This window comes from Oryzias latipes, chromosome 13, assembly GCF_053564925.1.
Source record: "Oryzias latipes strain Hd-rR chromosome 13, Olatipes_Hd-rR_3.1".
Lineage (NCBI taxonomy): Eukaryota > Metazoa > Chordata > Actinopteri > Beloniformes > Adrianichthyidae > Oryzias > Oryzias latipes.
The window spans coordinates 10,404,921-10,420,563 of NC_136249.1; the positions used below are offsets into that span (position 1 = coordinate 10,404,921).

Below are 15,643 nucleotides of genomic sequence, written 5' to 3' on the forward strand. Positions count from 1 at the left end.
GTCGACGTATCCGAAAGCAACTAAAACGTCCCGTCATTGGTCAATTAGGCCGGGAAGACGAGAGATGGCCACGACCATAGAGGAAGCGATCTGCGGAGAAATATAGAAAATAAAGCTAAAATTAGCTGATTTCAGACCATTTTTTAATCCGGAAAGCGATTTGTCCGTAGAGATCAGGTCTTTATTTCCCGGAAAGTACGTTCGGTTTGCTCAAAAACCCGGATTTCCGGGAATTCCCGGAAGACTTTCATCACTGAATGATTTAAAAAAAATGTTTCATTCTTACATTAACATAGGGGATTTTTAAAGAAAAAGTACAATAAATGACTTGAAAAGTTCTAAAATCTAATTTTAAAGACTTTATAATTGAATTTGAAGTTTTTTAAGAGAAAATAATTTTGATTGGTGTATTTTGTAAAGGCGGATTCATGAAGCACTGATGCTGCAGCTTATTCCTTTTAATATGGTCAAAATGTGAGTCTGTGTAAAACCATGAATTGTGTTTCCCACAAAGCTTAGCCTTGCTTCATATGTGATTTAGAAGGAGCTCCTCATGTAAAGTGACCTGAAAGCTGGTGATGTCAGCTCCTCCATTCACCAAACACATGAATAATAGAGAGAGCAGCAGTCTCAGAGCTCCAGCTCTAAGTTAAGGTGGAATACAAAGTGAAAGCCATCTCTTTTTTTCATTTGATCTGTCTCCCTCTCCTTTTTGACCGACACATTCTTCCTGTGTTTCCTTTTTTTTTTCCGGTTGTTAGCGCGCAGCCATGGAAGCATGTAAACGCGGAGCGGAAATTGCAAAAGCGTCTGTTGGATTCTCAGGGGACGAGCAGAAAGATGATTTGAGGAGGGAGTGAAGTGGGCAGACAGATCGGACTGAAATAAACGCAGACGAGTTATTGATAGATGAGGAGGGGGAAAAAAACAAAAAACAAAGCTCGCCTGTTGGAAAAATACATCCTGTCTCTAACGCCCTTTGCTGCGTTCGCTTCTTTCTCGTCTTCCTCCCGGCATGCTGTGAAATCCCTTCACCCTCCTCTTGTTCATCCCCCATGGCTGTCTCCCATCTCCTCTTCCTCATCTGTGCATCCATCTCCTCTTCCTCCTCCTCCTGTGTCTCATCCAAGCCTCCTGCTGTTTGAATAAAGCCGTTTGAAAGAGGCTGATTGCTGCGGAGCGGCTCTTTACATGGCTATGAGCAGGTTGGTGATGGAACAACGCTCTGCCTGCCTGCCTGCCATCTTTTTAGCCTCGGTCTACAACGCAGATGGCTTTTGCGTCTCTGCGAGATCAACCTGTGCTTTTTAGAAAGAGAGCCCAAGAGGAACTCCAGTGCTTCTCCTTTGGCAGGTGGTGTTCAGGGCGATGTAAGCTGGTTATTAGGAGATCAGAGCTGACCAGGGAAGATCAGTCTTCCTTAAGCCTGCTCCAGTAAATCTCTCTGCCTGCCTCTTCCACCTCTCTTCATTTATCTGCCCAAGCGCCTTTCTTCTTTGACTCTGAGATAGCGTAGACAGCAGTCAGTGGGATGATCGGCTGGGAGACCAGGTCGTCAGCAGGGGCTGCCTGCGAGGACATGCTAGTGGCTGAGTCCGTAACGGTGGGCTGCCGCCGCCGCGATGGCTGCTACAGAGAGGTGCTGAGAGACTGTGTTTTTCAGCTGGGGTATGGTATACTCTGAGACACATGTATGTATGAGGGTGTTTGTAGACATTTGTGCCAGGGTGTGTGTGTGAAGAGAATGAGCGGGCGGGGTTGGATGGGTTTGGTTACATAATGTGCCCAGTTTATGGGTCCATTTAAATTTAGAGGGGTGTTTTTTTCTATTTTTCCATGTTAGTGCGTGCATATAAGCTTTATGGCGTTGCTAATTTTGTCTGATGCCAAGAGAGCAGCGTGTAACGTCCACATGGCTGTGTTTATGCCTTCGTCTGGGCTGTGTGCACCTCCCTGGCAGGGCACTCAGAGGATTGTTGTCGGTGAGCGCGGTGCTCCTCGTGGGCTTTTCCACACAAGCTGAGCCGAAGGGCCGCAGCCAGATGGGTATTTTCCAGGATCAGCAAAACTGTGAAAACAAGTGGGAGCCTCTAAAAGGCCCGGAACTCTGCTGCATTGTGAAGCTGAGCGTTTAGACAGCTTGAGCCAGTTGGATTTAGGGCTTTAGAGCTTATTTAAAGAAAAGGCTGAAACAAAGTGTTGCAAACAGAATGCTTGTTTCGTTTTGATTTTTTTTCTCCTTTTTTCATTCACAATCTAAGTTGAGCTTGACCTGTTTTTGAAAAGAGCGGCATCAATTAACATGTAACGAGCTCTATTTCTGTGATGCACTTAAATTTAGTAAAACGCCCACGGGGGAAACTTTATTTGTTGGATTGACTATATATTTGTTGGATTGACTATATTTTAAATGTGGAGATGTTTTTGGCTTTTGATGTGATATAGGGATTTTATCATTTAAAAAAAAAAAGTCCAACTTAAAACTCAATGGAAAATTGTGTAGCTCCTGAGGAGAAGAATTTGCTTATCTTTCTTGGTCAGAGAAAAACATACTTTTCTAATCACCATGTGTGTCAGATCAGCTTGTTAATGTTTGAACTTTCAAGTTTATCTTCAGGACAAAGTTATTTAAAAAATACATTTTCTACAAGAATTGCCAAAACATGACTTTTAATACCGGTAGTTTTGTTCTAACATTTGTACGGTGGCCCTGAAGTGCCAATCACACCAAGGAATCCCTCAATGCAAAAACATGTTAAAGATAATACATTTAATTAATTAAAAAAGCAAAAGAAAAAAACATTACACTTTACAAATCGATACAAAATTCCAGGTAACTAAAACACAATTCACAAAAAATTTAAATGAAATAAAAATAAAAAAACGTTTTTAACATTTTCTTTTGATTTCTGTAAATTATTATATTTTTCTTTTTTATGGAAACTGGAGAAGATAAGTCCTGTGTGTGGGACATCGCATGTAGCAAAACTGCAGATGTTTCATAATAATCATGAAACTTTTATTAGTATGCGGACATTCAAGACATATTTGAAAAAATTCAAATGTTTATATCCATTTATCGATGTCCCATAGTACCTGCCTTTTCTAGTTTCTTATTGTATTTCGATTTGAGCTCCTTATTTTAATTTCTGTAAATTATTTCCGTTTTCCAAAACATTTAATTTTTATGTCATTTAATTTTTTAGAAATCATTAAAAAACATTAAAAAACTTAATGTTTTTAACGATTTTTTTAAATTGTTATCATTAAAATGTATTTGCATCGAGTGATTTGTTGAGGTGATTTGCACTTCAGGGCCACCGTACATTTGGGAGTTAAAAAAAACGTGTACGGTAATCCAAACGGGATTACACAGCTTGGTAGTGGAAATAATAGTGTTTCATAAGGTTTGTATTCATGAACCAAATAATTCCTCTTGCTTGTAATTTATTCAATCTTATATCAGGAGAAAACTTTCTCTAGTTGGTATTTAATGTTATGCCAAATCTTTTTCATCTTATAAAACCTTTTTGGTACTTCTTTTTAAAAATCAACTGTATATGTTTCCTTCTTTCATTATCTGTTGTGTTTTCTAGACATTTTTAACTCATAGGTTTTAGACAGATGGACAGAGCACATTTTTTACTTTTCTATAATTGTATTTACTTCTTGGCTTTCACTTGCATCTATTTTTCTTATTTGTCCAAAAATATCAAATGCTTCATGTTTTTTTTCCCTTCTTACATGCTGGTTTGTTTGCACTTTGGCCTGTGTGTGAAACAACCTTAATCATGGAGATAAAATCATATAACCAGCTCTACGTATTTGTTTAGTAATAGTCTCTCGTGATAAAAATAAGGGATTTACAACAACACTGAGAAAAATACATTATTATTTAGTGATTAAAAACATAAAATATTTCCTTTTTGCCTGATTGTGGCCAAAATTGTCTACCTCGTGCTTGTATTCATAATATGCTATAAAAACTAGTGCAAAACTGAACTTTTCGGGGAGTTTGGTACTGGAAGTAATCTGTCCACTGATTAACAGCTGAATGCTTAACTTTTCATAATACGCCCACTTTATAAAAAACAAATATGGTTCAAAGATTGGTGCTGTTTGTGAATGTCTTGACTCTAAATTTAGCCAACTACAGTTTTTGTGTTCCAGTGATTTTCCCTTTTCACGTATTTATTTAAAAATCTACATCCACTTTAGGTTCAAGAATGAGAGTTTTTATGGATGTCCGTTTTCCTCAAAACCCCTTGTTTTATTATAACTAACTAAATTAAGTTAAATTGTGGATCCTTGCCATTGTCTGTTTGCCTATAGAGGAAACCATAAAAGGATCATTATCAAAATAATTCAGCAGGATAATTTTTGCAGATATGTCTCAGTTACTGATCTGTTTTTATTACGCAACCTTGATTGCCGTAAACACATTAGCGTACCTTCAACAGACTTCAGCGTGTCGAGCATGCTGTGGGAATGCTGTGTTCTGTCACTACACTCGTCTAATGAAACCACAAACATTCAATGAATCCCTCCGTCACTAAATGTACATAGTGCAAGAGTGATGTCAAAGCACAAAGCTCTATGGTCAAATCAGTATCCAGTGGAGTTCAATGTTCTGCCAAAAAATACTACTTAAGCCTTTACATTTGCATACTCTGGTACTGTTTTAAACCAGTTATGCACAACAATTACCAAGTGTCAACACTTTGACCTTTAAACTTGATTGTCGGACAAACAAAAGCTTCCTTGACCTGTATAGATGTGGCGTCCACATACACGCACATCACATTTTTGGTGCTATTGCCACAGTATTTAATTCTGCCCTGTGACTAAATGTATAGAGGGTCAGCTCAAATGTTAGCTCAGGTCTTAAAAGGTTGAAATACAAAGTATTCTTTAGTTGCTTGCCCACTTTAGAAAAATATCATAAACCCTGGGAGGGTTCTGGTTTATGAAGATAACTGATTTCTTGTTGTGTTTAGTGCTAAATTGGCTTTTTATAAATCTTACTATATTTTAGGGTCTATTCAGACTGGACTTTAAACTGTGCTTTAAAAGCGTGTCTCTTTGCATTTTCAGGGTTGACAAAACGATGTTGTCCTGCCTAAATCACAAACCTGCACTTATGTGCTATTCGGGGGGGATGTCACACTTCCCTCCTTACCGTTCTCATGCTGTCCTCTCCTACGTCCTCGCTACAGAAGTCACACAACAACACATTAGGCGCACCGCACCACAGGGCGCACCGTACATTTTGGAGAAGATTTACGACTTTTAAGTGCATCTTGTGGTCGTGAAAATACGGTATTTAAAGATTCACTGCGATGAAAATGAGGTTTTTAGTGATTTTTAAAATGCTCTTGTATTTTTCTGATGATGGAGGAGATATGTAGAGAACATTTCAGAGTATTTCTTTATTCAAATTCTTTTGAATCATAAGCTGGGTATCGCCAATATTGCTCGCTATTTTAATTACACCGGTAATGTTATGCTGAGGTTGTGAGGGGCTGTAAGCTAGTGGGAGAGAGTGTTAACAGATGGATGACGGGATGTGGCGCCGGGCTTTCTCCGCACCAACAGTCCCGCCCACAACTCAGAGGTGAATTTCTGATGAACTACTGCCGTTCTGCAGAAACTATGTTCTAGAAACCAACACGTTTTTTTTTTTAGTTAGTTTAAAACAGCACAATCATCATTAAAAGACCACTGGGAACTCATTAAAAATCGATCAAAAGATGATTGGAGCGGGTCTATAAGTTTTTCACAGCGTCCAAACTGTTACTACATTTTAATGTTATTTTTGTATTGTTAAGTTATATTAATAAATCTATGATTACACTCCCAGTCTTTTTAATTCTTCCTTCTGAACAGTGCTTGATGCTGTTATAGCCTTAAACAAGTTACACATTGAATGTTGAAACCTTCCTGCCATCGTCTCTGTGCACTGTTGCTATAGCGATGTTCATTCAAAGCTGTACTTTATTTGGTCATTTGTGCTCCCAGTGATATGGGCTTTTATTGTTAAAACTGTTTACCAGCTCTCTCAGGTCAATTATTTAGTGCAACTTTAGAACTCAACAGCTGCCACAGTTTTTTTTAAGAGGATTTCCCCTCCAAAGTGATTATGGTGTTTTGTTGTGCAGGCAGGTACCGTATCGCCAAAATAAAGGTCTTTTATTCCATGGATAAAGCCTGGATAAATTGTTGGTAATGCCTTTCTTTTCCCAAACATAACAGTCCAGAGAGGATTTCTATGGGATTAAACCACAGTTATCACTGTGGTTTATAAAGCAAACCGCTTTAAGTGACGGTTAGGGTCGCTCAGTTGTTTGCCTGGTAACGGATCCTTGCTTCTTCGTGATCTGCTGTCTTTTACATACAGTATCAGTAAAAGACAGGGGATCATTGAATGTTTCTTCTGCATAACATCATGTGAGGTTGCTTTAAAACCATTTTTTTATTCTAAATTTATGAGTTTAAAACCCAACTTTAACTTTTTAGTGTCACAGTGGAAATACATTTTTTGTTTTTTTTTTATCTTTAAAAGGAATATAACAGTTTATAGGAAACTGATTTAATAGTTTTTGGATCAACTGAGCTCTACGAAATTTGCAGGTTTTTTTTTTCAAAAGTGTAATAATATTGTTTACCCCTTGTGCTCTGAACCTTTTTTCTTCAATGATTTGTGATCTTCACTGGTGTCCATGGATTACATGAAATCTTTCCACCTTTATCCACCTTTGTCATAGTTGGAATAACACGTCAATGTAAGGGTGGGGTCATCTGGACCCCACAAGATAGTATAAGGGTTACAGGGATCCACTACAGGTTATAATATCTACTTTGACACCTCACTAGCTGTCTGTAAATGAAAATTCACACATAATATGTGAATTGACCAGAGAAAAACTGCTTTATCATCTTTTACCTTGTACTCAGAATAACCAACTTCTCAAAGAAAGTGGTAGGTTGTCGTATTGTCTCCCTCTCAAAACTAGAAGACGCTAGAAACACATCAAAAGTGCTTTGGACTCTTCACTGATGTTTTTAGGTTTGTCAGTTTTGGCATTATGTTGGATTTTTATTTAAAAAAATCCCTTTTTTTTATATAAGTCGTATTGCGCACTCCATCACATAAGTATCTTTTGTGATGAAGTTTCAGGTAAAGAGTTCAAGGCCACGCCAGGAGGACAAAATCTCACATGTCAGAGAAAAACCAAACATGACTCATTCACCGTGACAACAAGTGACTGAACGTACAAAACGGCTTGTTGCTCTTTGGAGAACCTTGATGTTCTCTGCTCTAATCTATATAATCACTAATTCTCCTGATTTTCCAGCTGATAACTGTTACTAATTCCATATATGAGTTACTGTAGTTATACAATATAAAAAACTCATTGTCTTTCAAAAGTCCTCCTTTCTAATCTATAATAAATGAAAACATCTATAGGTGTGTGTTTTGAGTGATCACAACACAAAGAATCTTTGATTTTTACCACAGAATGAGTTATATTGATCAATATAAAGCCTGCTCTGTTCATTTTTGACTGTAAAAAATTCTGGATATTTACAGGAAAGTTGCCACAGGGGTGCATATCCATAAAACCCAAATCTGGTTATTCTCCACAGTTTTTATTCCTGAATAATTTTAGAACCAGCAGGATAACCTAAAATGTAAGTCATATTCTGTAGTTTTCTTATTAAAAACCAATATTTCCTCTAAAAAAAAAAAAATGAAAAAAAAGGGTGAAAAATGTGTTATTTCAAGTGATTAATACATTTGGGTCATTCTAACTTCAGATTAGTGGAAAATGAAACATTTAAGGCTCCCTTATAACTATACAGAGAATCCAAAACCCATCTGTAGCTTTGCTGTAATGTTGGTGACATTATGAGCTTCACTCACGTGACCTAATCCCTGTCAGCGAGGACAAATAAGAAGTCAGAGCAGAGAACGTTGTGTTTGTCTAAAATGAGCCCTCCTCTCCTCTCAAATGAAGGCAGAGACATCAGTGCTTTTGCCTTTGTGACTCTGCGCTAAACTGACCTGAAGGCTCTTTGTGAGTCCACCTGCTGTCAGCACAGCCCGCCCCAACAACGCTCGTTATGATTCAGGGCTCCCCGCTGCATCCACGTCCTCCACGAAAGGGAAGATCAGTCATTCATGGCCACGAACAGCAGACATCGGCGGCCCGTGACGCAACGGCTTGCATAATGTCATGTCAAGTACGCGGGGCTGCCAGGCGGGCGGGCGGCCTCACAGATCACTTACAGCCTTTTGTTCACTTGTGTCATTGTAAGGAGAAGACTCCTGAGGTGTGGGCTTTTGTTCGGAAGGGTGTTCAGTCTCTGCTTCTTGTTGAAATGTTGCCAGGGCAACCTTCCTGAAGAACTCCTTAGATTAATAAATGATTTAATTTAATTATGTTTAAATGTGGATTTTACATTTCAAATCAAGCTGACCGTGACCTAAGAGTGGCGGGACTTTTTGTTGTTGTTGTTTTCCTGATGATGTTTACTTGCTGCTTCAGCTCAGGTGTTATGAGGCAGGTTAGCACATGGTCCTTCAATCCTATTAGGCCTGGAGTGATGTAAGAAAACAGTGTGTGTGTGTGTGTTGTACTGCTAAACACACTGACCTGTGAGTGAATGGCAGTGTCACACAGAGCTGCTGGCTGTCCTGGCTGTACCAGAGCGGGATTTTAACACGGATTTCCTAATTTGCTGTTTCATGTGACTTAAAACCAAATGTTGAAGTTATGATCAAAAATTCACTGACTGAATAACAACAAACAGTTCCTTTTTTAATAAAACCTGTAAAGATCACTCTAAGGAAAATATCAAAAGGTTTTTATCTCTCATCCGTCTTTTCTCTTTGTGTTTCAGCACTGCCAGTAATTCAAACAAGAGCACACCTGCCTGCTCACCTGTCCTGCGTAAACGCTCCCACTCTCCCACCCCGCAGAACCAGGAGGGTGAGAACATGGTGGAGAAGGGTTCGGACCACTCCTCTGACAAGTCGCCCTCCACACCTGAGCAGGTCGTCCAGAGAACGTACACGGTGCAGTCAGCACGCAGCGGCGGGAAGAACTCAAAGGTGAGTTCAAGGCTCCACCTAGGTTCCTAGTTGCTGCTGTCAGGGACTGAGAGCCCAACAGTTTTCAACGGTGGACAAGGGCTAAGATGAGGTCTTTAAGCCCTTTCACCTGATAATCCAGAACGAACATGGCATTTGAGCGCCGGTTTCGGAGGATGACTCAGAAGGACAACGCAGGAGCAAAATAGAAAATAGGATTCAGAGAAAGCAAGAACAGTACCAGACAAGCAGAGCCAAAACAACGTCCAAAATCCCAGAGTCCAGAGGTCAGGAGGCTAAAAAAACTGACCTAAAGTATCATTTTTGGACAGAAACTGGGTTAGTCACATGATAAGTAACTGTTAATGGCTGACAAAGTATGCATTATTAGAAATTAACGTACAGCATGGAAGCCTAAACCGTCCCACGCGATGCGTTAATTTATAATAATGTTCACTTTGAAGGCCATTAACCTGCTTATATCATGGTCACTTACAAAAGAAATACATATTCAACCAGTTTGTAGTCCTTAATTCTTGTTCTTTTTCCGATTTGGATGTATTTTCTCACAAAAAGCGGATTATTTGTTACGTGGCGATTCAAGATTCTGCGATTATGCATATGCTGATCGTCCCGATGGGTAAAATAAAGCATCAGTTCAGAGAGAAAGTTCACCTCTTACCGCTTGTTTTTGTCCAGATGATGAGGCAACAGGTTGTTATAAAGAAGCCGGCACAGTGATATAGAACATTTAAGCTAGGTGACCTGAATTTATCTTTTAGGCGTGCGGTTATCCTGCCCTTTATCCCTTTTTAATGCACACCCAGCGGCTAATCAGAATCGAGTATTCACCCGGAGCATGGTACAAACAAGCAGATAAACCGTTATTAGCTGACCCTGCAGAGGAGAAGCAGAGCACTATATGGACAGGGAAGCAGGTGAGGAGCAATAGAGATCAGAAGAGCATGACACTAAAACTTCAACCTTGTTAATGCTGAGCCTTTCTAAATCCTTGGCTTAGTTAAAGTAATTCCGATTCTAAATGCTGTTTTTAGTTCAAATCAAAAAGTATCTGTCGTTTGCATAAATATTTGCCTTTGACTTGTGGGCGGGACTGCTGACCAGGAGTAAGCCTGCGCTCATTTCCCATCACCTCTTTGTTTACACTCTCTCCCACTAGCTTACAGCCCCTCACAACCCCAACCTAACATTACCGGTGCAACAAAAATGGCGAGCAATAATGAAGCGAACATGGATCTATTTGTACATGGATCTATTTGTACATGGATCTATTTGTACATGGGTCAAAGTCAACTTTATTGTCAATCTCTATGATGTTTTCACAGACATGGAAATTGAAATTCCATTTTGTCTTCAAACTCCAGTCTAAACAGGGAATCTAACTTTAAAAAATACAAAATAAAATAGAATAAGACAGAAAAAAATAAAGTGACTATAAAAAGAGAAAAAAAGTGGATAAAATGGATATAGAGCCCCAACCCTTTTAAATTACGTGGTATATTGCAGTGTTTTTTAACCAGTGTGCCGTGGCCCCTGATAAAGCACTGAGTAGTTAGGAATATGAAAGATCATAAAAGATTTTTTTCTTTGTGTTTATTTGACTCTATTAAAGATATTTTGATAAGAATGATGGTACCGCAATTTAGCCGTAGCGCCAGCTGTTTGCGGAAAAGTCCCACCCATCTAACTGTCTCCACCAATCATTCTTGAAGGCTTAATCACATGTCATCAGTCTGACCAATCAGAAGTGGTTAAAGTCTTCACTTCCTTGTTCCGATTCTGCTCATAAAGTCTCTCAGGTCCAACAAAAATACCATTTAAAGCTCGTCTTTAGCGGTGTAGCTTTCCTCAGAAATAGTGAACAAAACGATGAAGCTCAGAGACGCTAGTCTGTCTGCGTTCGGCAGCTGTTTGCACTACATCTCCCATGATGCATTTGGTTAAAGCGACAGCGTCTCAGCGCAAAATGAGTCTTTCTTTGACGTCTTGAAACCACAACGAACACACATCAAACAGTTTTTAAATCTTCCAACTTAACTTTTATTACATCTTTTAGAAAAAAAACAGCTGCAGCTTCCAGCTTTTTCTGCCGCAATTATCACAAAAATGCATGTGAGTTTGACGAGGGATTGTGCATCAATACAGACTATGAGTTTCACCTTTTTTTTTTTTTTTATGCTGGTGTGCCGCAGGATTTTTATCAAGGTTAAAGTGTGCTGTGGCTCAAAAAAGGTTGAAAAACACTGGTCTATTATTTTTATCCTGTTTGTAACTACTGCCTATTTAATTAGGGGCCTTCATTTATTTATTTATTTGTTAAAGTCTGGAAATAAAATGTAAAAATGGAATAAAATGGCCCTTCTGAGGAATAACAGAAGCCTCCACATGAACACAATTAATCTTTAAACCTGCAATAGAGTCCTTTAAAAAAAAGACAAGCTCTAAAAAGTTGAACTGTTTTTCTTTCATTAGTTTTGATAAATTGTCATGGATGCCTAAAATGTAACTCTTCAAAGGAAAAAAACTTAGAAAAAGAAAGATTTACAGATAAATGTAGTTCTATTATGGAATAATGCAGCTGTCCACAAACACTGAAGCATCAGCTTCCCTTTCCTCATTCGTCAGGGATTTAAGTTTTTGATTCTGCTCGAACATTTTCAATTCCTAAAAATCTCCTGCTTGCTGTTCCTGTAGCCCCACTCCGATCCTCTTTTGATCTATTGTAAAAGTGTTCCCAGTGATCTTTAAAATATACAACTAAAAGTTTTTTCTAACTGAATCTTTCATCTGCACCTGATCATGACAATTTGAATAAAGAAATACTCAGGAATACCATTTTTAACTTAATATTTTCAATCCAAGTCCCCCATTCTGAGAAAAAGCCAGAAGAACATGTTAAAAACATGATTCTTTAGTGCTATCAGGATGGGTTTATTTCACACTAGCACTTAAATTTCAGCCTATTCATTAAAATCAGAGGACATCAAATCTGGGATTTCTTCTTCTGGTCTGGCCTTTCCTTTGGTTGTTCCCTTTGATGGAGGTGCACAGCTTTAATCTTTTGTTCTTTCATTACACTCATTACAAGTCAGGCATTCTAACCTTGATGTCCTGTCCTCATCGGCTTCTGCTCTTTGTTACTGTCCTTTAAACTGCTTCTGTGCACGCCTTCTGTCTTTGCTGCTGCTGCTACATGTCATATGATAAGCTCTTCCATCTGATAACGACTGTTCGGCTCTTCTGTCCTTTCTTTTCAGCTCTTCCTCATTGCAGCGTCTCATTTCATTCTCGTTTTTCTCTCTGATTTTTCTTTGTTCTTCTCCTGTTTGCATGCTAGTCTCACAAGCGACTTTCCAAAGTAAGCATCACTATTTCTTTTGTGTTCTTCAAATATGTCTGCGCCCACCTTCCTCCCTGCAACACCTCTTGTCCTGTGGAAAATATCTGAAATCCCGAATCCTGATCTCAGCCTTAACCCAAGATCCCTCCAAACGGATATTTTTGTCTCCTTTTTGTTCCGTTGTCCTCCTCTGTTCTGCCCTTAAAGTAGTAAACTAAAGAACCATATTTGCCTTGTACTTCTCAGCTGTTAGAAGATGCCATAATTAAAAAGAAACAGAAATAATAGCTTGTGCTCCATCTTTGTTTTAACTATACATTCCAATATGAAAATTAAGCTAAAGGATTATGGGAAATCCTGCCCTCCTCCCTGCTCCACTGCCCATGTCTCTGTGCTTTGCCTCTCCCAGCGATCTCCTTTATCTGTCGTGCTGTGTGATGTAATACCCCCTCTATGGAAGGATTAACCCATAAAAATCCTGCCAACATCCCAGTCCAGAGATTTAGGACCACATCTTCATTTGATCAGCCTTGTTGTTGCTTTAACACAAAGTTATAGCCCCAGATTTCTGCCATAATCTTATTTTAACTTTTATGGGCTTAATGTGTTTACCTTTGACCAACTATACTTCTTTAAGTAGATGATATTTTGTGTCTAAATGATGGAAATGATAGATTTCAGAAACTGGAGTTCCTGCTGCCTTTTTCTTTGATTCGTGCACAGGAAAGTGTATTTGATAAGCCTTGGCGCCCTGCAGTGGTCACATGACGCCATGCAAGGGATGCATTTTTCCCAGAGAGTGTGCTCGATCGCCTAACTCTAATGCAATCCAGATAAAGGAGTGCTCTCTGCCAGAGGCTCTGTGCCTCAATAATCAATCAAGCTTCTCCTGTAACACAGAGTCATATGAATGCAACGCAGCCTGAGCGGACTGACGCAGCGGCTGCACTGTTATGGCCGCCGCACACTTCACTGTTGCATCTTCCCCTGTCATTTTTCCTCAACTCTTTTCCATCTCTGTCTGTGTCTTTGTTTTGGTTAACTTTTGGTTTTTCTCTTTAATTTTCTTTCAGTATGACAGACTAAACCTGATTAAAGTAAGCATCTCTTCTTTATTTAGTCCCTGCTGGCTGGTTCCCTCCCTCCCCGCTCCCGTCCCTCCTGTCCCTCTGGTTCTCCCAGATCAATCTAATTATTTAGGATCTGTTGAGATCATAAAAGTAGAATTTTTCTGACCTCACAAAATTTATTGAGAATTTATTAAGAGAGAGGAAAAGAAAGAAATAAAACACAGACATCTTTTTACTATAATCTGCCTTTGGGGTTATCGCTGGCTTACTTTCCATAAATAACAACTCTTACTACACATTTCATAGGTTTTTATCAGACATGAACATCTTTCTCTCTTGTTTCAACTCAAAGTTTAAACCTTCATAGTAAAATAGGTCCAGTTTTATAGAATGAAAACAAAGAAGATTGATGTAACTATGGGAAGCTGAGCAGATTTTGTACAGCAGACCAGCGTGCAGTGCAGTGTTCTGTGCCCTGATTGGCCGTTGAACTCGTCGGTCAATCTCCTCTTTACCACGTCGTCTGCACAGGACACATTCAGTCAGACATTTACATAAATGTTTGTTTAATAGCAGATCTTTGTTTTCGTTCTATTATACTTAGCTGGTTTTTTTTTGTTTTTTTTTACAAAGGTTTAAACTTTCAGAGTTTAAACAAGTGAAAAAAGTCTGGAAATGTTCATGTCTGTCAGAGAAACATGTATAAAGCGTGTAGTGAGGAGTTTCACAGCCTTAAAACATCTGTAACCTTACTTTTCAGGCTTCACCTTATTTATAGAACGTAACATCTGCGATAAACGAGGGAACACTCTGTACTTCATTTTTTATTTTATTTTTCTAAATGTTGATGCATTCTTTTCTAAAATTATTTCGTGCTTATTTCAGTGTGTTGTGAAGGTCTGAGTATCACCAAGGATTTCCAGAATCGATTGGATCCACCAAACCCTGAATGGCTCCATTTTTTTTCGATCCTGTCAGTCCGCTCGATTCGATTTGATTGAATTTTGAATTAACACGGTTTACACATTCAGACATATTTGTATAGAAATACATTAATAATCTATGTATGTTTTTGAAGATATCCATATTATCCTGATTAAGTTCACTTACTGTAAATGTTATCAGTGAAATAATAAGCCATTGTTAACAGCATACAGTGTTACACGATTTCTCAAAAGCAGAAGCTCCAACATGTTCTGCCTCTCCTGGAGGGCCATTCAGTTTAGCCTATAGGTGGAGTTGGTGTTGTAGCATTAAACTTTATTCCAGAAGATTTGAGCAAAAAGAAAATTTGCTTTAGACCACAAATGGTTACATTATAAAAATGTTTCCAAATTCTTGTCTGTATGTCCATAAAGCGGTTCATTTAGTCAGCTATGTTTGTTAAGGTCGACCAAGCGTTAGCATCAGCTGTCCTATGGGAAATTCTATTAAATGTTAGCATCAAGCTAATGGACTTTTTAACTGCTGTTATGCATTAGGTCACCAGAAAAGGAAAGGAGTAAAAGATCGATCTCTACTTTTATGGATCGATAATTGATTTATTAATAAGCTTATTAATAAGCTTAAACCGATTCAAATTGATTAATCAATTTTTATCAACCCAGACTTAGTATTGTGTAAAAGAAAATTATTTCAAAAATCCGTAACTTTAGTATATGTTTACAGCATCTGTTGGATCTAAAAAAAAAAAAGAAGAACATGTTTAAGTTCTAAATGTGTTTCCCTGTTTAAATCTGTAACATATAAATGTTTACAGATTTAATACTTTATTTCCCTTTGTTTTGATGCACCCGTTCATCTCTGTGTCTCTGTCAGAACAGCTCACCTGTGACTGATCACACAGACCTCACAGCCCCACTAACTGCAGTCATGGAGTCAAACGCAGTAGTACTAACGTGCGTCCACGTACCTTATCCAGAGAGGGGCCTCCAAGTAATTCCACTCTCGTGTCTCCGTCACCTTCAAATCAGATTAGCCCACATTAGCTCAGCTGTCGTCATGGCTGGGCCTGCAGCCCGCTGCTGCTGCAGCTCACTCTTTCTGCTGCTGCTGCTGCTGACAGCACACATACAGCGGAAACCCACCAAGGGCATCTAGAGTGCAAAAGAAAGACCT

The 15,643-nt window shown here is 38.8% G+C and overlaps 1 protein-coding gene across 31 annotated transcripts in view; it reads left to right on the forward strand.

Moving 5' to 3' along the window:
- The window catches only part of gramd1bb (GRAM domain containing 1Bb), a 144,242-nt gene that overhangs the window by 100,192 nt on the left and 28,407 nt on the right, over window positions 1-15,643 (forward strand). For 19 of the 31 annotated variants that reach the window (XM_078929689.1, XM_078929713.1, XM_078929696.1 and 16 more), the window contains 3 exons: window positions 8,905-9,115; window positions 12,453-12,473; window positions 13,529-13,552. In XM_078929689.1, the coding sequence (XP_078785815.1) occupies window positions 8,905-9,115; window positions 12,453-12,473; window positions 13,529-13,552 (256 nt within the window). Of the gene's footprint in view, window positions 1-1,176; window positions 1,206-1,503; window positions 1,669-8,904; window positions 9,116-12,452; window positions 12,474-13,528; window positions 13,553-15,643 lie in introns of those variants that run through there. The other 12 variants (XM_078929693.1, XM_078929694.1, XM_023961267.2 and 9 more) reach the window with 6 other exon arrangements.